Here is a 25,304-nt window from a genome sequence, read left to right as displayed (position 1 = left end):
GTCGGTTCGTCAGTTCGTTTACATTAATATTTAAACATTCGCTTTTTTCACTAATCACAAGCTTTAGTTTGCTCCCAAACTTTGTTGTGATAGCGTTATTTGGAATAGCGTGAGACGCCCGACAACTGTCCCTGTTCGGTGGGGCCCAAAAGAACCGAGCAAGCACAGAAATATTATTGCTGGAACTTAGCGCATTTTCCTTTTCAGTTAGTGTAAAACCTCGCAGGTGGCCAATACTGAATGAGTCGCAGTTGAAAGCTTGTTTCTTAAAGGACACTCGCAAAACAAGCAAATGAACAACCAAAATGTGTGTCAACTGGTTGCGCGAAGGGTCACAAGATGTCGGTGCCATACTGCGGTAAACCGGTATTCTGTGAACCCCCTTGCTTATACTGAAATACCAGACAAGCTAAACGACTCTGTGTCGCATTTGACGCAGCAAACAGGGCGTACTAAATGAGCTCGCCGACCTTTACATGTTGTGCTGCACCTTTCTTTCTTCCCTAACTCACATTCTGCCTCTGTCTCTCTCTTTCTCTCTTGCTTTCCCGACCACATACAGGCCACTTCCTGTACTACGGTGTTCGGGAAGGGGCGGCGTCAGCGGCAGCGCCGGGCAACGTGTCATCCCCGTGGCTGCGCCAGGCGGCGCTACAGCGATGTACCCTCATTTTCGACATGCACGCTTACAACATGGCCGACGGAGCCGTCGCCGTGCTTCTCACTAACCCTAATCACACCTGGGAGGTGCGCAAGGTCCCGGGAAACTCGCTCGGCCTGTGAGTTCTTTATCGTGACAGCTTATTTTAAGTTGCCCTGCTAGGTGGTCTAGTCGCTAAGGTGTTCGGCTGCTGAAACGTAGGTCGCGGGATTGAACCCCGGCGGCGGCTGCTGCATTTTCAATAGAGACGAAAATGATGTAGGCCCGTGTGCTCCTATTTGAGCGTACAATAAAGAGCCCGGGGTGTCGCACTTACCGGAGCCCTCCACAACGGCGTCTCGCATAATCATATGACGGTTTGGGGAACTTAAACTCCACGTATCAATAATCAATCAATCTTATTTCACGTTACGCACTAACATGTGGCTTGGACGTAGAGCAACTACCGACAAAACTCTTATTTAAACACAATGAGGCGAATATATTGGAATAGTAAGGTTGCGTTTACTGTTGGTAGTCCACATCAATATTTCTATTCGATTCTACGGAACGAATCGAATCTAAGTTCCTTCGCAGGAACTCTGCACAGAATTGGTAGCAGATCCTAAGCGCCCCCTCGTCATGTCATTATGTGAGCAGAAATATACAGAGCATTGCCACCCGTATACTTTCACCGTCTCTGACGAATTCCGTCGAAGCTATGATCTCGACAGCAGCTAGCTCACTGCTAGACAGCGCATACGACGATTTCAGCCAGCACTCTCGTGGTGCGTATGTACTTTTGCTGACAGAGCTACATACTTGGGCACTGCTTCAAACCTTTCGCCCACTGCTTCGATGGGAATCACACGCGACGCGTTTTCATGAACCCATTTTCTCGGCAACTTTCTTTAACGCGGTCGGACGTCTACAATGTCTCACTCCGTAACAAAACGTTTCTGAAGTCACAGAATTGCTACTGATAAAACTTGCCGCAGTTTCTGTAGCGGCGAGCTAGCCAACGGACGGCAAATGAAAAGCGAAATCGAAGTAATACACATCACGTGTTGACAAAGCGAGTTAGGGAACTCTTTTGCATACCTCATTTCGGTGACGGAAGTGGCGTCTATAGGCTCACGTTGGAGCCCGCCACAAACCCTAGTGCTTTAAAAAGGGAGGTAAAGCTGGGCATATTCAGTTACGACGAGGGCAGGTCAGATGAATGTGAGAATGTGTTCAAAGGCAAGTGATAAAGAAGAAGTGAAGACACGCACAGTGGCCCCACCGCGGTGGTCTAAGGGCTAAGGTACTCGGCTGATGGCCCGCAGGTTGCGGGATCGAATTTCGGCTGTGGTGGCCACACTTCCGATGGGGGCGGAAGTGCTGTAGGCCTGTGTGCTCAGATTTGGGTGCAAGTTAAAGAACCTCAGGTGGTCGAAATTTGCGGAGCCCTCCACTACGGCATCTCTCATATTCATATGGTGATTTCGGGACGTTGAACCTCACATATCAATCAATGAATACGCACAGTGCGTATGTTGATTGGCCGCGTAGATATTGATTCGTGCACTTTTATTTGTCACTGCAGGTGGCAAACTTTCCAAGCGCCACTTGGAAGGCAGGAGCCTCCCTTTGTAGTGACCATAGAAGTTCTTCCAGGAAAATCCGCACCTGGTCACCTAGCCATAGATGGCATCAGACTCGAGAACTGCGTCGAACGTAAGTACTTTTGTTGTGATAGACTCAACGACTTGAAAGCTGAGCTTATGTGCTCGGTCTTAGCCGATAACGTTTGTATGAATCTTGCCGAGGAACTTCAGTGACTCAATTCCCATCATTCTGTAGAGTATTCACTTTTATCAATGACATCTACGTCCAAGCTAGCTGCTGCTTTCGACGTGATAGCTGCTGATTTCGACACGACACGGTAGCGAGAACCACCTTTATAGGCTTTGCGTAAACCTAGTGACACAAGTAATCCATGGCAACGTATGAGAACGGTAGCACACTCCCGTGTACCGTCGTCGCACTGCACAGGAAGCTTTAGTCTAGGTGCAGGTGCACGTGCAAGCCGTGTTGCAAGGAGGTGAATGTGTAATGACGCTACGCCACGACGGTGTCGTGCATTTACGCAATCGCTCCAAATGCTACAACAGCAGCTACTGTCGTAGAGCAGCTGCTGTGATTGCAGAGACGTTTCGAGTCAGTGTAACATGACGTAATCGTACGCTAGACATCAGAAAGCACTTCTCTATAACCGCTGCAGACGCCATAGTCACTGTAGCTGTAGCAGAAATTCACCAAGCTAGTGTAACGGGGCTTCGTTAAGCATCCAATGTCATCGCACAGAACAGGCAAGTAGTACCTAATAGAGCTGAATAAGTTACTTACTTTTCTATACTATTACGCATGCAGAATACTTGCTAACTGACGGCCATTTTTCGGCTAGCTGTGAGTTAATGTGAGCTCGTGTTGCCTATCACTGGTTTTAGCAACTACAAATGTATATTTAGTTTCAGTGCACCGAATGGGCTCTCTGATCTTGCTTTCTTCAGAACCAAGACGCGTGGGAACGTGCCTAGAGACGCAGTTCCGCTGCACCAACTCCACCTGCATTGACCGGCAGGAAGTGTGTGATGTACGAGTCAACTGCGCCGACGGGGAAGACGAAAAACAGGGCTGTGGTGAGAATATTTTCCTGCTTGCTTTCTTTCTACTTTCTCTATGAAACGAGCTTATATTTACTACCAAGCACAACAACACTGCAAAAGGAGGCAATTTTTATACACGTACGAAACATAACCTTTACACCCTTTATGTTTACAAACGCGCGCATTCAAGTGTGCAGCGACAAAGGATTTTAACTTACGCCTTCCAAAAATTGAGCATTACGGGTACGTCTTTACATGAGAATTGTTTGATACACTTTGATTCAGGGAAGTGTATTCTGTAGATATGTATTTTTCGCTAAATAACTTACTTCACGAATCTTTCATTCAGAGCTCGGCTTTACTGGGTGCCAGATTCATGTAGCCACGTAAAAAGAAAGAAAAAAAAAACAGAACGCGGAGGTGGTTAGTGTGGGCTTCTCTGCATAATGCATGTAAACGTGGAGAAGCAAACGCTGACATGCGCTCACAACAAAGAGAACTCGCGCTACCACGCAATGCTCCACTTGTGTAGTTGTTACGGCCTCTGTTGTGTATCAGCCCTCGATGCGCTCGACAAAGACGATCTCTGGCAGTTATCATCGGAGCGCCCGCTACACAATCGTCTCCTTGTCGCCCGCAGAGATCTTGGGAGCGCTCCAAACGCACAGTGCGCGGTAGCTTGGCGGTGTTGTCAGCAGCTGCGCGGCCACCTAGCGAGGCGGGCCCGAGACCGTAGGTTCTAGCGAGCATCAGCTATTTGCGTTCGCCACCCTCCTATCATCACCCCCATGCCCTTCGGCAACATTTTATACTTGCTATATTTTCCCCTCCTGATTCATGCTGTAAAACAGGCCTGAGCTTAATGTGTCAAGTCAATTTAATAGCTTTCACAGAGGTGAACAATGAGAACACAACTTTATTTGCACAAGAGACTGTTATCTCTAACGTTGGACAAAGCTGTGTGGTGGAACCACTCTACAGGCTCTTGCTCCTTTCTGTGCCTGAGCTAGTACCTGAGGGCGGGACTGGACTGCAATGCCGTCACCCTTTAATCTCGTGTTTTTCCCCTTCTTCGGTGCGAGCCGTGTATTTCCATGTGAGATGGTTGAGCGTCGGTGTGGTCCCACAACACCAGCACGTTTCCTTGTACGCTGTTGCTTAGTATGTGTGCTCAGAATGAAATTTCACCTCTGGTTCAGCTGTTTGATATACTAATTTAACTACATGTCAAACAAAGTAATATGTTCGTGAGAAACCGAATGGACTGATCATACTTTCGCTTTCTATACTTTCGCTCTCTATAATCACTACGACAGAGATAGAAAGTTAAGGTAGAGTGATAGTATAAAGGGCAATGTTAATTTCATGTTTGAAAGGGAACGAACAGCCTGCTGCAAGGCGGCTAATTTGAAAGAATGTTGAGCCTGAAATGAACAGAACAATAGATCTGTACTGATACTAGATATCGCTGTACTTTGTTTGTCGGGTGCAAATAAAGAGAAATGCGAAACACACACACACACACACACACACACACACACGCACACACACACACACACACACAAACACAAAGGAAAAACATGGTGGAAAGCACCAGTGCGTTCCTCTGTTTCATATCTGTTCCTTTTTTCGTCTCCGAACATTTTTTTCAGCCCACAGTACTGAAGAATACGAGCGGGTGAGCAGGATAGTGTTGATTTTTTAGATTGCACTTTTGTATAACTGCACCTGTTAAGCGGCCTAATTAGACAGATTTATTAGATACACTTTACTTAGCGGAAACGCATTCTGTTAATTAGAATTCTTTATTAAATAGCTTACTTCACAAATTTCTCATGATCGATTCCGGTGTACAGGAAATAACGTCCCCTTAACAACGTAACCGAGAGGGAGGGTATTATGGGCTTCTCCGCACTGTCCATGCAATAGTGGAGAAGCCAACTGTGACGTGCGCTCACAGACAAGGAGTCAGGGGAAGTTGCATCGTCATGCATTGTAGTAGCCAGCGAGTGGGTGTGGAAAAACTCGACTCCTTCTTCCCCTTTGCTACCTCTGCTACATAAAACTGCAGATCCTGTATTTGTACGTGTGCATGCACATGAATACTCGTATATCTGCACGCACACGTAAAAACACTTGCATGATCTTATAATAAGTGTAATCGGTCTACGTCAAAATATAATGTAAATTGATTTTAAGCTACACATACAACTGTACTGATTATTTAATTACACCGTATAGGGCATACGCGCTACCTAAATCCACCCGGCCCTCGTATATTCATCAAAATTTTAAAGTCGCCAAAAATAATAGCTTGACAAGTACTTACAAAAGCACGATGTGCCGAAGACGAAGAGTACATGCGTGTGGAAGTCGTTTCGTTGTGCCTGTGCTGTAATTATAAGTTTTAGACTGCCCAATTTAAGTTTGTAAAGGCATTTATTACACTCAGCTTCACATAGAAGCGCGGGCATAGAACTTCAATACATGAGTGCTATGCTAAACATGGCATGCTTGCGCACGCAGCAATAAGACTCGCCACCTGTCCATGTGTCAACAATAACCTGAAGTTATTTTGTGTTGAACGTGTTGAACACCTGTCATTCGTATTGCAGATCAAGTGCCCAGGGGCGCTCGGTGTTCCTTCGAAGAACTCGATGGCGAGACGGACAGTAGCGACCCAACCATATGCGGCTGGCGTAACAAGCTTCGCTCAGGTAGCGGTGAGTGGCGCCGCGTAGCGGCAGCCAACGCAACGTCCAAATACGCGCCCACCCATGACCACACCACCGACAGTTCGAAAGGTAAGCAAAAATTATCGGCCGTTAGTTGTGGACCAAGATTGTGAGTACAGCTCCTCGTTCCGCATGCGTAGACAAGCAATGTATCGTACGTGAAAACAAGAAATACCGGATAACTTTAGTTTGTCCGCAGACGTCGTTCCGTTTAGGGGCAACGATGGGCAACGCTGGTAGTGACAGCTGATTATGCAAAGGCTAACCAACCTAACCAGAGACACATAAAGCTCACATTGCACTACAACGACTTTCACGTTTTGCTAAACTGCCGGAGCAAAAGTACTGGCGATTAGATAATCGCTAGCTTGTAGAGCTTTCACTGTATTTTTTAAAGCAGAATACTAACATGACTGAAAAAAATATGTTCAAATGTATTAGTTATACCAAACGCCACAAGGCATCGCTGCCAGTTCTGCTACTGTGATGTAATTGCGCCACTGTATAGGCTGTCTTCATAAAAGCAGGTAAGAGCCGCCCCGTGCCTCTGCCATCAATGACTCCAAGAACACCGTATCTGCTAACTTCAAATTCACGGATGAACGACAGTTACCTATAGACTGTTTTACGACTGCCTTCGTTAGTGCAAAAGAAGGCAAGGTGGCATCATTTTGGGAAGAAAGCCGACACCTTCCTAGAATGCTAGCTTGAGAAAACTCAAACCATCCAATATACCGAAAGATTCGTGATATGTAACGTTGGTGCAGTCTAAAATTTTCTTCATGCGCGGGAAATGCTAAATATTACAATCTGCAAGTTGCATAAATACAACATCAATACAAAACTAACGTATACGTTACAGATATACTTAAGTAACCAGGGCACTCATCTGCACATTACGCAAGACGTGGACGTCAGCCCATATTAAACTGAAGGAACACTACAGGCAAATATTAAGTCGATGTTGATTGCCTAATAGAAGACCAGAAATGTCGCAGTGTTGCTTTACTGTCAAGGAAGTGCTTAGTTTTAAATAAAATGACGTTTCAGTGGTCCGCATTGTGCTAGCGCACATCAAGTTCCCCACCTGAGACTGGTCCGTTTCGCGTCACTGTTGCCATGCACAACGTTGACCGACTTTCCTTCGTGGCGACCACCACTAGTAGCAGCAAGGCGAAAGTAGCGGGAGCCACAGAAGTAACAGTGGCCTTTGAACAACTTTCTGCCGTGGCCTCCGAGATGACGGGCGTGCTTGGCTGAAATGGGCTTGACAAGACGGCACCACCTGTCCAGTTTAGCCAGGCAAAAATGAAACTTTTCAACCACTCGCACCCTTCCCCGTTGTAACACGCGGTGGTTCATTTTTCTATAAATCAAACAGCAACGAACAGGCAGCATTTTATCACGTCTCTTGATGCACGTAAGGTTCTTTATTTATTGCAGCTAGCTTTATTACTAGCGAATAATTGTAGTTGGTCACTTTCACGTCATCGGGTTCATTTGCAAAATATCCCACTCATGATGGCCGTCATGTGGTACAATTACCCTAATTTCTCGGTAAGTAGGACACTACTGTTGAAACTATTGCCGTTTTAGACGTTGTCATACTTTGAGCTTTCACTCGGACATGAATTATTTGCCTTAGTGTCCCTCGACACCACGGAGTTGACACCCCGTAGTTCTACAATAACACGTGAATTATGGAAAGCATGTTTCACGCTGAGAGCACACAATCACGTGACGTCGCTTTCTATTGCAATAACTGAGAAGGGCTTAGTTTTACTAATAACCGTTATTTGTTAGCGCTACTCATGCGGAACGCGAGAGTTTTTACGTAGTTTCCCTTCATGGCAGTCACATTGTGATAACTTGATGCTGTTGTTAGGACTGTATGAATAATACTACGTGGCACATGTGCCGGACAATGGTGTTTTTGATGTGGTTTGCAGTTAAATTTAAGCTTCCAAACGCACTATATATGGTAATCTTTGCTACAATAAATATTCCATCAGAAATATACGCACAAAAAATGTTACAATACAACGCATTCAATATTACCATAATAACTTAATTCCACAGTCTGATCTACAAGCACGATTGCACATTGAAATGAGAGTTTTGTTTTTGTATATTATTCAGTATTTCACTTCTATTTATTTATTTCTTAATCATTCAACATTGTTGAAATTATCAACTAGATTTAAAACGAAGACAACCTGGCCGATCCCCCCGAGTGGGCATGTGCCAAATTCTGTAAGGTGCAAACAAGCAAGCAAACGATTATTTCTCTGCAGTTTGGTCCTGTGCGAGCTCGCAGTCCTAGCGTTCTTCCAGCAAACCCGAAACGTCCACTATTGACGCAACAATATCGTCGACGGGCATTTGCTATTAGAAACAGCTGAAATGTCACTTACATACACGTATTGTTGTCCGCGTTAGTTTTACGAGCAGTTCACTTAGTGCAGCTACATTATAATGTCGGATCAACGAGCCCAAGTTCAAAATTTACTGTCAGTATTCTTAACTGCCATAATTTTTTATTTTTTTCTTTTTCGTGGATGTGCAAATGAATTTGCTGCTACAAATAAAGGCTCCATTAAATACCTCCCAAATTGCATACCCTAAAGGGGGAAAATGCAAACGCTTTGAACCAATGGGAAACACCATGTAATAAAAAAAGGAATGGTTCGTGGCTCTTTTTTTTTTCGGCATTTAACATCCCAATCTGAAGGCTGCCTGACTCCGGCAGACTGTGTAGGCGTGGTGGCGCACTCGCTGTCTTGACAGAGATTGGCACATGACTCATACCTTTGTGGGCGATGTGTCCTGTTGTGTTTACCTTTAAAAAAGACATCCTGAACGTCGCTTCGCTCACTGCCATGGCTGCTTTTCTTTACAACAGCGTTTCGTTGAGTTACACCAACTGGGATGCTATAACTGCACTTCACATAAAGTATAACAATTTGTTGCCAACTCATTCATTGCCTCGCTCTTTTTGAGAAACTGGCGACTCGTTTGCCTTTTCGGGTGGTGCATCAGTGTGAGGGATAATACTGAACGGCCTCGTTCTTCTTATTGCGCCTTGTGCAGGACACTACGTTTGCGCCACGGGGAAGGCATTCGGCCACGCTGCCGTCCTGGAGAGCCCGGAATTCCCGAAACTACCCTACTACCACATGAACCACACGTCGGCGTACTTCAACTCCTGCCATGTAAGCGCTGCCGTCTATTCAAGAACGTGCTGTCAGTCCGGCGTAACAGGATGTAATTTAATAGTTCTTAAGGGGCTACTTTGTTCACGTTCGTTATGGCGAAACAGTGCCAACAACGCGACAGTGTGAGAGCAAACAAGGCAACCCTCGCCATAATGTGACGTTGTCATTGGCTCGTAGGCTATATTACGATTGTGCTTCGAATGAGTGCCTTAAAAGGAAAAGAGAAAAGTAATGCAGTTAAAACTGGTAGATTTCTCTTTCAGACTCATTTTGGTTAAGCGTTCAAAACTGCTCACCTCCGTTGGCCAGCTTCTCTTGTGCCAATTGTGATCCCCCTTCTTAAAGATGCGTTCGGAATGGTGTATCAAGTATTGGGAAATAATTGGTTTATTTCAATCACGGGTGAAAAATAACGTGCTTGACAGACACAGACCATGGATATATGAAAGGTAAGAAATCGACCACATGCGCGTCTCATTTGCTTCTTTATTCAATGTGGAAGGTAAAGGGGAAATGAAAACAAAAAAGAGGAAAAAATTGAGCTCTATGTGCAAGCACTGAAGGAACTAATAATATAGCATAATTATGATCACGTTAGACAAAAAGACGCGTTCGCATATGTTGTATCAAGTGGCAAAAGTGTGCGCCAGACAACTAGCCGTGTGAATTTGCCAAGTAGGTGCTTGAACGCTACCAACTCATTACTAAGAGAAATCCTATATCATTCATCGTCGTCATCATTATCATCAGCCACAGGATGAATAAGGACGCTGGTTTTGGAGGCACTGCGAAACTTTGCCATACTGTTTTAAGTTTCATAATGGTGGCATTTAGGTCAATCAAAGAGAGCATAGCGGTTTGTTGGGCCAATAAGCTTCAACTATGGCGGGATCTGACCACATGGTATAACTGAAAAATGTACGCACTAGCAGCCCTTGAAGAAAGGGCGTGCGGACACTCACGAGACATCTGAACCTCCAACCACGATTATGGCATCCGCTCTCGTGTCTTGTTAGGCTAATGTATAAGGGACCCTCTGAGTTTGATTTTTTTGTATTCTTCTTATTTTGTGTTTGAGGGAAAAAGCGATTCTTTTTCTGAGCGCATAAAACAATTCTGGAGCTGGACACCACATGGGACCATGTTTTAGACGCCACTTACTTGTCTGCGTAGGTTCGTCTGCACCACTATGCAGATCGCACACTGCGTCCCTATGGCCTGACGTTGTACGCCGTGGAGCGAGACCCTCGGCACGCGAGCGGCCTGCGCCACGAGCTGTGGTCGGCCTCGATCAAGGACGACGCTGCCGGCACCTGGACGCGGGTGGTGCGCTCGCTGCCCGCCCTGCGGCACCCGTTCACCATGCAGCTGGTGGCCCAGTCGGCGGTGCGCCGCTGGGGCTGCATCGCGGTCGACGACCTCACGCTGGGACCGGAGTGCTTCGGCATTGGTGAGTCAAGCTCTTTCTGCACGCTACAGGGATACAGGCCTAAGACAACGAAAAGTCGAAAGCCTTCCTATTATGCCCCGCCGCGGTGGTCTAGTGGCTAAGGTACTCGGCTGCTGACCCGCAGGTGGTGGGTTCGGATCCCGGCTGCGGCGGCTGCATTTCCGATGAAGGCGGAAATGTTGTAGGCCCGTGTGCTCAGATTTGGGTGCACGTTAAAGAACCCCAGGTGGTCGAAATTTCCGGAGCCCTCCACTACGGCGTCTCTCATAATCATACGGTGGTTTTGGGACGTTAAACCCCACATCTCAATCAATCAACCTTCTTATTATAGTGCTTCTTACTTGATTATATAGTTTAAAAGGGCATGAACTTGAGCTTGTTAGCGTGACTTCACAACAGGGAACAGTGCGGAGGACACACGAAAAAAAATATACTCGCAGAACTTAGCAACGAAGCATTCGCAATTGGTTTCATTCAGCCATGATGCGTAAGCACACCATCGATCGTACTAAGTGGCAAGAAAATTAATTATCTCAGCACGTGATCGGCATTGTCATGGAATAGTCGGGGCGCACGAGTTAGTCCATCTCCCCTCTATGTTGTTTTTTTTTATTTTTGTCTCCCGAGAAGCGTACATATTTGTGCCTGCGACATAAAATCTCATGTTGTTATTTAGCCCAAAGTTCTGCGAGTCTTCCTTGTTCCGCGTATCCTTTCATTTCCCTGCTATGAAGGATCAATTGTAGAGGTTTTTCCCAAAAGCTTTCCATACGCAATCAGATTGTGCACTGCCTGCGGTATAGGAGGAACTGGCGCGTGATCTTGAAGTGCCTCCGTGATCGGCCGTCTTTTGTACAAGCGACGATGCCGTCTGATGATGTCATCGTCACTTAATGACGTCACAAATTTCTGTAATTTTTCACATTGTATCGACGGCGTAACAGAGTATGACGTAGACATGCCGTTGTCACTGGTTTAATGAAATGACGAGAGACGAGACGTACAAGAAGCGAGCTGCCGAAGAAGACCAGCGACCGTCACCACTGCCAGAGGCGTACGAACATTCTGGGCGCCATACGCTACCAGCGCTCGTCATCCTTTTCTCTAGCCGGCAGGCGACCACTAGCGCTACGCTACACCGTCATTCTGATATTGCAGGATGGCCTCTGCGATCGGCCATCCTTTGTACAAGCGACGATGCTGTCTAGTCATGTCATCGTTATCTTTATGACATCACAAATTTCTGGGACTTGTGACGTTGTCGTGACCTCACAGCATGATCTTCATGATCGGCCATCATTTGTACAAGAGACAATGCCGTCTGATGACATCTTAATGACATCATGGGATCTTGACGTTATGACCTGACAGGATAAAGTAATCCCAAGGTGGTGATTTTTTTCATAGCTCGAGCTGATATCACCGGTGCCGACGCTCACTTTTTAAGCGTTTGAGGAGGCATCTAACACTATCACTCTAATTAGGATGTTTATTCGGCGGGTGTCACCCTCAGTCTTAGCAACAACAAAAAAAGAACCCTTGTACTATTGGTGGGTTCTGACTTGCCACCACTACCTCCCTCTCGAAAGATATACGTTAACTCTCTTTTATAGATCATTTTATTCTCTTCGTCAGCGCATGTTAACGAACGCCAGATAATAAAAATTACCGGAGGCCTTCATTAAGCCGTCTCTCATTATCGTATATTGGTTTTCGGTCAAGAAGCCTCTGATAATATGAGTATTATGATTATATTCTTTCCCAAGAGTCGCGCCTCCCACGACGTCGTGTATCCGTTCTGCTTAACCTATGTGCACCACGGTGTGCCATCCAATAAGAAAATATGATAACGTGTAATGCGCACGCACCATAACCCTTATGTCAACAGCGTATTGTATACGTGCGTGATGCTTACGTCAGCATTTGACACCGCATCTGTGTTGCCCTGACTCATCGCCAGAGCAGATTGAGCATAGCGCATTGGCGCATGCGCTCGATGTCATCATCCCACTTTTTTTTACTTGTTTCTTTTTTCCCTTCAAGTTCGAACACACTGTCTGTCTGTGGAGACCCTTTTAAGAACGAGTTCGTACAAGTACGGTTATATACGACCAAACAGGAAAATTAAGAAAAGAAGGAAAAAGTATCACCACCATATCCACAAATTTTATAATGTTAGGGGAGCTTGCTCGGAGATGGTCAGGTAACCCACAAATCTTCCGTGCATATGTCCCAGAATCGTATGTAGACGTGACAGTGTTGTTATACATATATTACATACACAAAATTTATTATTTACATTTCGATGCACCATAAACATTTTGATGAACTATATGCATTTTATATACACAAGCGACGTTCTTTTGCGAAGCGCAAGGTGGGCATCGCTCGATGAGCTCAGGGACTCGTTTCCCTTTGAAGATTATTACTTTATGATCACTAAAGTATGTTGCCAAAGGATTATCGATGATGGGACGCAATGAAAAATTCGAGAAAGCAACATTGATACAAAAGCGCCTGGTGGTGGTGGCGCACTTGCATTCTTACGATGCGCATCGTAGAGCGTACCGTAACATCATGTGTTGGACTATCCAATCGCTTTGCATGATGTCAACATTCAGAACCCCGACGAGTACAAAGGTTCCGTGTTTGAACTCGCTTTCGTACCGATGTATTGCCTTCTCAATGCACTTGGTGATGTCTTGCTCTGGCAAGTTTGGTGCCAAGTACATGGCCATGACTGCTATCCCGGATGAGAGCTTCACAGCAGCGTGCTTTCCGTTATGGATATGGCTGGTTATTCGCAACGCGAGATCTTCAGCCGCATTAGGTAGCTTGTCGTCGATCCCGTTACCACCCGCAAGACGCTCAGCTTCTTTGGTGCGGATGACTGGAACGAAACCATTTATGTGCACGTTCCCAGCGTTTCACATCTCCTTAAAGCATAGCACGTCGGCTTCTGTAACGACGGCATCATGTTCGATGTCACGGACGTGCGCGTTGAGAGGCTGCACGTTGAAAAAAGCATAGATGAACTCTGTCGAAAAGAAAACTGACGCCTTGGGTGGCGGCGCGCCATCTAGTGAACATTTTTGCTATTACCGGAGAGAATGCCGTCAGTGACGACCGCAGAAGTGTACACTGACAAAACTGGTGTACACGCCGGAGGCCACCGGACAACGCACGAGCATAAGAAGCTTTAACAAGCTTTTAAAAACTATATAGGAAGGAGCACCACGTGGCTTTCTCGACGCGTAGTCATTAACAAAATTAACGGAGAAACATGCCCTGGTAACGTGATAGGCAAACGCTGCTATTGGTCGGCTCGCTTCCCTTTCGTCGGCTGCGGGTGCCTGAACTTGTACCCAGACGACACCGCGTGCTGGTTGGGAGGGGTATAGGCGTCACAGGCAGTTCGCTCGTCGAGACCAGTGAAATTCGTTACGCTCCCTCCAAGCTTGCCCCGCCGTGGTAGTCTAGTGGCTAAGGTACTCGGCTGCTGACCCGCAGGTCGCGGGTTCGAATCCCGGCTGTGGCGGCTGCATTTCCGATGGAGGCGGAAATGTTGTAGGCCCGTGTGCTCAGATTTGGGTGCACGTTAAAGAACCCCAGGTGGTCAAAATTTCCGGAGCCCTCCACTACGGCGTCTCTCATAATCATATGGTGGTTTTGGTGCGTTAAACCCCACATATCAATCAATCCCTCCAAGCTTCTTTTCGTGCATGCGCTGTGGATACCAGTACACCAAGATCACCGCGTCGCCAGCGGCATAGAAATGCGTGAAGTGTTCACATAATTGCTATCGCAACGAGCTTGAAGAATAACATGTCCGAAAGAAAAAAATCGGCAGATCCCGCGTACCTAAGAATCGGCAGTATGCGAAGCATGCGGAGAGAAAGTGATCATGTTGCAATTTTTTTCATTGATCGACACACCATGAAATGATGCTAAATATGCAATTTTTGCACGCGCAGTCATATGTTAAGGAGTTGCAGATGTTCATATAGCCATTTGTTCACATTTGCGCAACAATGACAACTGGAACTAGCGTATTAGCAACACGAGAACCTGATATGAAGCGCAGATGATCGCGAGGATGCTGGCCCTGGACACTGCTACATAAATCAACTTCAGCGCATGGCAACTAACCACAATTGACGTTAACTTGACGTGAAGGCTGTGTCAAAGGAGTACATATGTGATGTTTATAAAATTGGGTAGGGAGCACTACAACTACTATTGACGTTTCACGAAGATTAGCGTCGATTTGAAGAGTAGTTCTCAGATTTGGCGTAGGTCTGTGGTAAAATGCTTCATTTGCCACGCAGAATTCTCGGGTTAAATTCCAGCTGGGACCCTTACATTTATCCAATGTATTCGTCGGGTCGACGCTACCGATGTCGGGTACTTCTTAACGCTCGCGCGTTAAAATTGTGCTTGAGTTTTCTCATGGTTCCTGGGTAGATACTAAGTGTCAATCAGTTGTGGCAAATACCCGCATACCAGCGGCACATACCTGCCATTGAGTATGTACAAGTGTCTGACGGTGTTTGACGACGTACGCGGCGGGATTGTGACATTATTCATGTCTTGAGCAGCACGTCATATACGTCAAACCATCTTACCCTCCCATGCTAATTTTGGTTCACGCCCCGCAGCGGTGGCCTGGTGGCTAAGCTACTCGGCTACTGACCCGCAGGTCGCAGGATCGAATTCCGGCTGTGGCGGCTGCATTTCCGATGGAGGCGGAAATGTCTTAGGCCCGTGTGCTCATATTTGGGTGCACGTTAAATAACCCAAAGTGGTCGAAATTTCCGGAGCCCTCCACTACCGCGTCTCTCATAATCATATGGTGGTTTTGGGAAGTTAAACCCTACATATCAATCAATTTTGGTTCACGCCAAGGGGGTGACCACGAGAGCACTCAAACGTAAGCGGCTAGGTAGATAGATACGCTCAAAGTCTATGAAGTTTGCTTAGAAATGCTTCGCATTAAAAAAAATGGCAGCATATCCACGGAGTGAATGATGGGGAGTGGGGCGAAGCATTCGTCCGTCCATTCGTTCTTGCTTCCGTCCGTTCCTGCGTACGTCTGTGTAACCGTCCATGCGTCCATCCACCCGTCCGTGCGTGCGTCTGTTCGTGCGTCCGTCCCTGCGTTCGTCCATGCATCCGCGCCTGCGCCCGTTCATGCGTCCATCCATGCATCTGTCTGTGTGTCCGTTAGTCCATTTATTCAGCACTCCAAGTACTACCATCTAGCATCTTTTCATCATATATTCTCCATATAGAAGCACCGCCATCCAGCGGACATTTCAAGGACTAAACGGGAGGTGGCACATGCACACTTTCTTACGGCTTGCGCTTCGGGTTTACTTCCCACCTTTAACCACCTCGAGTTCATGGTATATACTAGTTCACTGTATTCATGGCTATGCGGCTTAACGCTCGCTAAACCTTTCTAAAACCAAGGAGGTTACACCCAGCGAGTATAACGTAGCAACCCTTTCTTGTCAGATGGTGCTCAATAAACATGCCAATAGCTGCTGATGGGGATCGCAGCGTGCGCGTTACCTAAAGGCCGAATGCTCCTGTCTCTCATTCCCACATTAGCAGCCATTAACATGTGCATATTTTATTGTTCAACAACGCACAGAAGAAATCTCTCACCGGAACTACCTTGGAGGCCCAAATCGTAAGGACCGCTATTTCGGGTATGTGCCACTGGTGGTTACGTACTACGAGAGACGCACAAGCCACGCCATAAGGAGCTTCGCCCCTAAAAAAAGCAGAGGCGTGCTCGCTTCAAATTACGTCTCAGACGCACGCGATATAGCGAATTACTTCCGGAAGGCGTCGTGGAATAGGAAGAACGCGCCGATGTTCCAATCGATTCGCCGCGTGTCTTTGAAATTTCAGCTCTCGAACAACAATAGACAGATGAAAATATCCGTATTCATATCGAACGCGGCGAAACAACTTCGCGTGCACGTGCTCTCGAAATTCAATGCGCATAACGAACGCTGACAGCTGCACGAAGGAGCGAAGAATGTTCGTAATTTCCTCGAGCGAAACACTTCCGCCTGCAAACCCCGGTTCCGGCTACAGTGGCGTGCGCAGATTTGCTGGCGGCGGAGAGAGGCGCTCTGCTGCGTAGCATCGAGAACTCCCTGAAGGTGTCAGGTTCAGAGAATGCTTAATATAAAAAAATAAGCAAAATGGGGAACGAAAGGAATTCGGAAAATGTGACGTACGAGGACGAGAGCGCACTCGCAAGGTTCAACATTTATAGAAAAAAAAACGCATGGATAAAAAAAGTGCAGAGCCAACGGCGCATCGCCGAAATGGAGTAGATCTGATTTAGGAGACGATGGCTATGACTATCCAGAAGTTCTAGATGAAGTGATAGAGGAAAAAAGTAAATGAAAACTGGGTTCAAAAGACAGTAACGAGACGTGACGGAAAGATAACTCATGGTGGCAAATATACATACCACCAAGCTGGGGATACGTGCATCAGTGTCACACGCCTCATTCTTTCGCACAAAAAGATATTTTTCAACGCGACAGAGTTTGTTTCGGGGAAATTTTGTTGTCGGCATCGTTGGTTGCGAGGGATAAAGGAGCGTTGTCAATGAGTGAAAAATTTATATAGCCGCAAATGAATGAATAAACAAGAACAAGTTCGGTTCGGCTGAACCGAACTTGGGACTGATGCATATAGGAAAGCTGGACTTCTGGTACAGCAACAGCAGTGCTTGAAACTGCTTCTCAGAAAAGTAAGAAATAAAGAAAAGACGCTGTAATAGTGTTATGTAGTGAACGGAGTCTCCTTAAGAAGTTCAATATTGTGTGAAAGAAGCGTAAAATTTCGCGACGTGCCAGAACAGGCGAATTGCTCTACGAGGGGTTGTTTGACAAGCGCACCCATTACAAAGAGCTCAGCAGGGCCGTAGAGAGGGGGCGGGGGGGATATTCTAGGGGTTTGGGCCAACCAGGACGCTCATATGTTGGAGGGTGTTTCCCCGAAAACTAATATAATAAAAGTTGGTGTTTTCAAGGCCTACATTCAGTGAGTGTCCAATTCTCTCCCCCACCCCCCGCTAAAAAAAAACCGTGGTCGACAAGCTGGCACTCGAACATAATTAATGCTCACTATCACCAAACCATCTACAAAGTGAGCAGCTGCGTATCTTCGCCTGTTGTCTCACCAACGTCCAGTGGGCCCTTCGCTGAATCGCAACAGGTAGAATTGTGGCGTAATGCTCAGCAGTACTTGAGGTAGGCACTCTAGGACAGTTTAAAACGGCCAATGTTAGGCGCGCAGACGTTCGTTTTCTTGCGGCGCGGTTGAGGCAAGCACCGAAAGCGAAACGTTTGCTAGCGATTGAGAAGACGATGTGCACGCAGCCTTAATACGGTGTCGCGTTCTACACCTGAATTCGTATAGCTAAGCGGACATATATATATATATATATATATATATATATATATATATATATATATATATATATATATATATATATATATATATATATATATATATATATATATATATATATATATATATATATATATATATATATATATATATATATATATATATATTGCGCTAGAGACAGCTTTTCACCATACCATGCGGTGCCACGGTTATTATACGGTAGTTCCACTTAACAATGCAGCAAATTCGGCGAGTTGAGTTGCAATATACTCATGATGGCGTGTGTGAACACCACACAGGACTAGAGGTATGTAAGCTACGTTATTCTTCTAGTCCCGTGTCTTGTTTAGGCTGGCCATAATGACTGGGTTGTTCCCTTCCTTCCCATGCTTTCTCCAGGGACACGCGTATAAGCGATGATATCATTCATAAATCGTATCAATCGAACTGAAGAGTGTTATCCTTCTGTTCTTTTTTTCCAGGCGTCCCGGAAAACGAAACCCGAGAGTATCCTACAGACAGCAGTAACGGTAAGTATATACCCTACAGTTTATGTTTATCTTCGTGCCCTTCAAATACGTTAATATTTGTGCCGCTATGATAGCTTGCGCGGTAGATTTGAACTATGGTGGAATCGGTCTGGTCGGGTGATTGAGTAGTGTAACCTTTTGTTGGCAATCATTAATTTTTGAAATGGTTGCCCATATCTTATGTTGGTAGTACGGTGGCACATATCGCCGGTGATATGAGCAAGCATACGATAGTTGTACTTGCATGTTAGTTATATATTCAATAGAGTTTATAAATTTTCAGTCAGCGTACCTCATTGAATGAAGTTCAGCCACACCATGACGAACGCGTTCTCTTGGCTTTCAACAGATGACGCCATCTTGGAAGCACCGCCACCCGAAAAAATCTACGAAGGAAACATCACTAAAAGTAAGTGAAAGAGTCTGAACGCATGTAGTCAACTCTCTAAGGCGGTCGCGGCTGGATAATGAATTTAAAATTTACCCTTCCAAGCCCTGCCGCTCCAATAGTTCGTGAGCCATTGAAAACATGGCTCACCAGAGTCTACCGGGGAAAGTGGAAGGCTTCAACTGAATGCCATCTGACGTCGCCATCTTGTAGCCGTCCTCTCCCCTGTTTCTATAAGGGTCGTTACTTAGGGAGATATGGCCTCATGATTCGAAAATCGTCTCAATCTTAAAGATGACTGAAATCTGGTCACCAGTTTTTTTAATACACACAGATTTTGTATCCCGCCTATGCTTCAGCACATGGTCACCAAAATGAGTCCTTATGGAAAAGATACTAGAGGCATGCCGTGTCTTTGTAGGACATAAGCACTGACACAAAAATTTTGCACACTTTTTTAGTTGTTATTGCAATATGTAGCTTATCACCACTTATCGCGACTGGAGACGTCGTTTGCGTGTAGCGCGCGATGGTTATTTATTTAGAGACGTTTCTACGGCACCCAGTCTCAGTTTCGGTTCCAAAGAGCACCAAGCTAGGCAGGAGCAGTTCTGGAGGCAAGGTAAACACAGCTGGCACGTGACTACGCAAAACTGTGACGTGAACACTGCGCGTGAAAGCGTGCGCGAGCGAGCGCCGCAGCTACAGCCAGCAAAGCCAGCTCACGCGAAGCTGCATGCGCCGAGCAGGAAATCAAAGGCACCTCGAGGCGCGTCAGATACCCGATGCTTGAAAACTAGCTCACACGGTTCTCATACCCAAAGCGGGAAAGGCGCCGAACCTAGATAACCTACGCCCCATATCTCTCACGTCGTGCGTGGGCAAAGTGGGTGAGCACGTCGTTCTCAACAGGGTTGGTCGATACCTGGAAGATAACGACTGCATCCCGCACCACATGATTGGCTTCCGACCAAGGTTATCCACTCAAGACGCCATGTTACTCCTGAAGCATCAAATTCTAGATGGCGGAAACACTCGGGACACTCGTGCAATACTCGGTCTCGATTTAGAAAAGGTCTTCGATACAATAACGCAGTTGTCAATCTTGAAAGCGATCGCAGCCCTCGGCCTAGGTCATCGATTTTACTACTTTATCCGCTCTTTTCTCACTCGACGCAGAGCCGTCCTCCGCGTAGGAGACCTAGTGTCGAAAGAAGTGGAGCTCGGACAGCGGCGCACTCCTCAAGGATTTGTCCTCTCGCCCACGCTCTTCAACCTCGTGATGATCGGGCTTTCCAAACGACTTTCGAAAATCGACGGGCTAAATCACACTATCTATGGGGATGATGTAACCATATGGTGCTCCACAGGGTATATGTGGAGCACGATATGGCTTCATTGAGTCCGCCCTGCAAGAGGCTATTGACACCACCGAGTCTTACCTCGACCACACCGGTCTGAAATACTCACCCGCGAAGTCGGAGCTGTTGATATATTTGCCCAAATGCCGGGGTGCCCAGCCCAAAGGGTGGAAACCTCCGGCGGAACGCAATATCACCCTCCACACCAGAGATGGTCATACTGTACCCAGGGTATAGACACCATCAAGGTCCTCGGCATAATAATCGAGTCCCGCGGAGCCAACACCCAAACAGTACACAAGCTCAGGACTAAGACTGAGAATGCCATACGACTCGTACGTAGAGTAGCCAACAGGCACCAAGGCCTCAAAGAAGACAACCTGCTGCGTCTCGTACACGCATTTGTTTTGCGCCATTTTACCTACGCTGCCGCTATACACAAATGGCTACGTGCTGAGCGCGATCAACTCAAAGCGCTTATTCGCAAGGTAGTCAAACGAGCCCTTGGCCTCCCTATCACCACTCCAACGTACAAACTCCTCGAGCTTGGCGTACATAACACGCTAGAAGAGATCGCCGAAGCTCAGGAACGCGTGCAATTGACCCGACTCACTACCACCAAGGCGGGCCGCCATATTCTGCGCGAGCTTGGCTTCTTCTCCTCGAGGGCCAGGGACCCCCTCCCCCCACCCTCCCCCGAGTTTACTCTGATTCCCCGTGAAATCCGCGACCTTATCATGATCGCTCCCATACCACGAAATGTACACCCCGAATACAAGAGAGGCAGGCGCCTTGCGTGGGCGACCGCCATTCTCAAGCGCATAGACATAGAAGCGAACAAGGTCTCGTTCGTGGACGCCGCTGCCTATCGCAATAACCGAGCGTTTGCCGTGGTCGCGGTATCATCCGCACAGCAGACTCTTAACTCTGCCACAATCCTCACCCGAAACCCCGAAGTAGCGGAGCAAGTAGCTATAGCTATAGCTATATGCTCGACAGCAAACGGGAATTCATCTACAGCGACTCCAGGCCGGCCATCAAAACCTTCGAACACGGAGTCATCTCCGACCACGCGTTACGTATCCTGCGCAATGCGGACCCGAGTGCCCTGAAGCACCACACTGTCATCTGGTTCCCCGCACATCTCGGCCAAGTGCCGGGTGCCCTATCCAACCTCAACGAGATCGCCCATCATGCAGCGCGCGCACTTACCGACCGCACTGCCGCAGGGCAACCTCATCTTGCTGGGTTAGATACCAATCGGGATGCACCAATTACTTACAATGAAATTACAAAGCACTTTTACCTGTAACGCCGCATTTTTCCACCCCCACATCTGAAACTTAACCGACCGTAGGCATTAACCCTACGCCTATTACAGACACACACGTACTCAAACCTTGCCACGCTTCACGTTTATTATCCGGATACATACCCCAGCGACACATGCCCATCATGTGGACACAGAGCGACACTAGCACACATGCTCTGGGAGTGTAGAACAACTCCTCTCGACTCTACCTCAAGCAAGTGGGAGAGGTCCCTCAGGAGCTCACTTCTCGCCGACCAGCAATGGGCCGTCCAGCAGGCCCACGAAGCAGCTGCCAGGTACTCCCTGTCGGTCCCTACGTGGGGACGCCCGCTACGTGCTAAGCGCGTCCTGCAGGACTTAAATAAAGTTTTTTCATTCCATTCCACTCAAGGCGCGTGCTGGCAGCCAGCGAACGCTAACTCGTGATGGTTTACGTTGCCCTGCTTTGATGTCAGCGTCGCGAGGGGTTTCGTATCTCACTCATTTGCGCGGCGGGCGAATTGTTAACGCGATAGCGTTAAAGCGTAGTTTCCCAAAATTAACTAGAGGGCACTGTGGCGCTGCGATCGTTCAACGACCATGGGAATGATGGGTAGTACACAAATTTGCCTAGTCTTCGTATTTGCGGGTGGTGAATCATACTTGCGGCTTCGTTTATTGCTGGTTACGGTTTCGTTTTGAAGGAAAAAACAAGCCCTTTGGAACTTAGTGACTTGATTCATTATGGTAAGTGTAAAAGAATAAGGTTATGAAGCGCAAACGCTGAAAATTTGCTAAGTTATTTTTTTGTGAAAAAACAGCTCTAAGCCACACGAATACACACGGAGGCAGAAGCAGGCCAGAAGTATGAAAATTAGACAAATGTCTGTACTACCCATTATTCCCATGCTCGCTGAAGCGCTGTGCGTTGCAGCTCCCATAGACACTAGCACCAGAGTTCCATCTAGTGTATAGTAGGAAACTCTATACGTTAAAGAGCTCGTGTTGCTGAAAACCAGCCGCTGGCGTCGACCCCGTTGGTTGTGAGCGAAAAATAGTCTGCGTCTGTGACCGAAAATAATAGTTACCGAGATAGCCGCGGGAGGCCGCTACTTGCCCATGCGTGCGCGCGTGATCACACTGGAAAAAGCCGCGCATTTGAAGAAAAACAAAGGACTCAAGGTCAGGAGGCGCGGTAGTTTCTTTGCCATGCCACGCCTCCCTGCTTAAGCTTCCAGCGCTTTCGTCAGGACGAGAGAAGAGATAATGCAATTGCAGCATGCGACAAACCTTTGTAACTCCACTCGCGTAGGACGGATTGTCAGTTTTTTTGCGGCATTGAATTCGTGAGGCAATAAGCTCTTCTAGTGAATTCATTCCATGGTTACTTGGAAAAGTGTTTCAGGGCCCCTTTAACGCATTTTGTTCGACAGGTGTCACGATAAAAACGAGCCTGTTTGGCTAAAATAGCGCGCGCTTGTCCGATCTACTGTGTGCGTGTTTGTGTGCGTGCGTGTGTATGTAACAAAACATATGAATAAGTATGCACTTAGCGCTTGAGGAGTGCGCTGGGGGCCGGATTTCACTATCGCGTTCAACTCTTAAAGGCGAAGCTTAAGGGTCCCCCAATGTTTTTCATTGTAAATATGTTTTAGGCCATATTTGTTCTTGACATTTTGTAGATGTTGTGTATGTCTCCAGATAAATATCTGTCTCGTTAAGCTGCCCTTGAATTATTTTTCACGTCTCCTTTAAGGAAATAAAAGACATTAATATTCAAAGAGGTAGGTGGCCGTGTGCTGGCCCGACCATTCGAGCAATAACGACATTGTTGGTTTGTAGGTGTTGTGTATGTCTCCAGATAAATGTCTGTCTCGTTAACCTGACCTTGAATTATTTTTCATGTCTCCTTTAAGAAAATAAAAGACATTATTATTCAAAGAGGTAGGTGGCCGTGTGCTGGCCCCACGATTCGGGCAATAACGAAAGGTCCGCGAGCAGTTCGTAGTGACAGAACGATCATCTCAATGGCGCGTAGCTACGTAAGCGTTTTCCGTCACCTATCATACTGTGGACACTCTTTTACATAGAAAAAAAGCCGCGGTTGGTTCTGCCTACTTTTTTTTTCTTCTAACGCCGCCTACATTTACGCATTTTGAAAAGCTGGTTGAAGGCGAGTTCATATCAGGCCCACGCTGACGTGTACCCTTTCAAAAAGTACATTACTAGACCAGCTGAACCAGCTAGCCCAAAATTTCACTTTATTAAGTTGTATCTTTAACAAGCTTTCCCGGCTGGACTCAAAGTCAGCGCTCGGTCTACAGCAAAAAGGCAAGCGAGATTACACCAAAAGACGAAAATGACACTGAAACAGGCTCACCAGTGTAAGAGTATCACAGGTCTCGCTGCCGCTCAGATGTAAGAAGATTCAGCAACGCCACGTGTTGTCTCCCTACGGCGCCTGAGCGGTCAAGTCACTTTTTTGTTTTCTTTTGTTTGTTTGTTTTTTGCTCATTCGACGCGCGTGCGCCGTTAAATCGAGTTGGGTCGCTCCCTAGAGTTGGTTGAAATTTCGCCTCGTATGATTTTTTGCTGACGTTGAAGTGGCCGAAAATCTCTCTCTCTGTCCGTCTCGATGTCTTTTTCTTTTGATTACTTAAACGACGGGCACACTCGCGCCCCCTCAAGTGATCCTCTGGTCGTTTCTTGCCGTTCCTGGAAAATATGTTCATTCTCCACTTGCACTTGCACAACCTTGTAAGCATTTTACACCTCATTTTCTGTGCTGTTTTTTTTTTTTAGCTAAATGTATCGGGAGACCAGCTTTCTCCTCTTTTCAGATCTCTCTGTTTGCCTCACCCGCTCTGTGTATATCTTTTTTCATTTGTTTTGTTATTGTAGCTCACCTTCTTAATGTGCGAATTAATTGCTAGTGCGTTAATGACACCCTTGGGCTTTTTTTTCTACTTTTTCGCCATGTCATTACATACAGCCTTGCTTGCTGCGCTACCCTTTGAAACGCATCCCATTCATTCTGCGTTTCACGTTATTTTTTATCGCTTTTGTGATTCTGTTTGTTTATGTTTCTATCGCGACCAAAACACTTTTTTTCGTCTTCTCTGCCAAGTGTGTATGAAAAAATACCATTTTCGAGAAAAGGTGAGGCTAGTAATTTACATCGTTACTGCTTGTTTTTTATTATGTTTATTATTTGTAGGTAGCCCAGCTAAGCCGTTCGTTAAGCTGCTGTTTCCATTATACAGAGTGTTTATGTTTGTTTATTCGTTTTCCCCGCTAATTAACTTGCGGGAGAATTCGTGCCTCTCTGTTTCATAATTCCTCCTGTGGGATTTGCTTCTCGAGCCACATATTCATAATCTGCGATTTCACATCCTCTTTGCAAGATGGGAGTTACCCGAGGAGCGCTGTAATGAGCAACCCGAGGTTTGTCGTAATTACCCGCCTATAATTATTGCCCCTCAGCTTCAAGAGCGCGGTGCTGCTAGCTTTCTGCGCTGCTTTGTCGCTGCTGCATCCCGAAGTCGATCCCGTGACTTCGTTACGTATCGCGGATAACTGTAGCAGCGAGTAAACCATTGCACA

General features: G+C 46.6%; 1 protein-coding gene across 1 annotated transcript in view; it reads left to right on the top strand.

Annotated features, from left to right (window-relative positions):
- Positions 1 to 25,304, top strand: part of Alk (Anaplastic lymphoma kinase) — a 251,749-nt gene that overhangs the window by 67,446 nt on the left and 158,999 nt on the right. The window contains exons 2-9 of the mRNA XM_075866168.1: positions 563 to 779; positions 2,229 to 2,359; positions 3,196 to 3,324; positions 5,907 to 6,095; positions 9,117 to 9,238; positions 10,415 to 10,691; positions 18,614 to 18,661; positions 19,011 to 19,070. Of these exons, the coding sequence (XP_075722283.1) occupies positions 563 to 779; positions 2,229 to 2,359; positions 3,196 to 3,324; positions 5,907 to 6,095; positions 9,117 to 9,238; positions 10,415 to 10,691; positions 18,614 to 18,661; positions 19,011 to 19,070 (1,173 nt within the window). The remainder of the gene's footprint in view (positions 1 to 562; positions 780 to 2,228; positions 2,360 to 3,195; positions 3,325 to 5,906; positions 6,096 to 9,116; positions 9,239 to 10,414; positions 10,692 to 18,613; positions 18,662 to 19,010; positions 19,071 to 25,304) is intronic.

Source organism: Rhipicephalus microplus, chromosome 6 (assembly GCF_043290135.1).
Source record: "Rhipicephalus microplus isolate Deutch F79 chromosome 6, USDA_Rmic, whole genome shotgun sequence".
NCBI lineage: Eukaryota > Metazoa > Arthropoda > Arachnida > Ixodida > Ixodidae > Rhipicephalus > Rhipicephalus microplus.
Note: the sequence above shows the minus strand (reverse complement) of the source record. Positions and strands in the feature narration are given on the sequence as shown.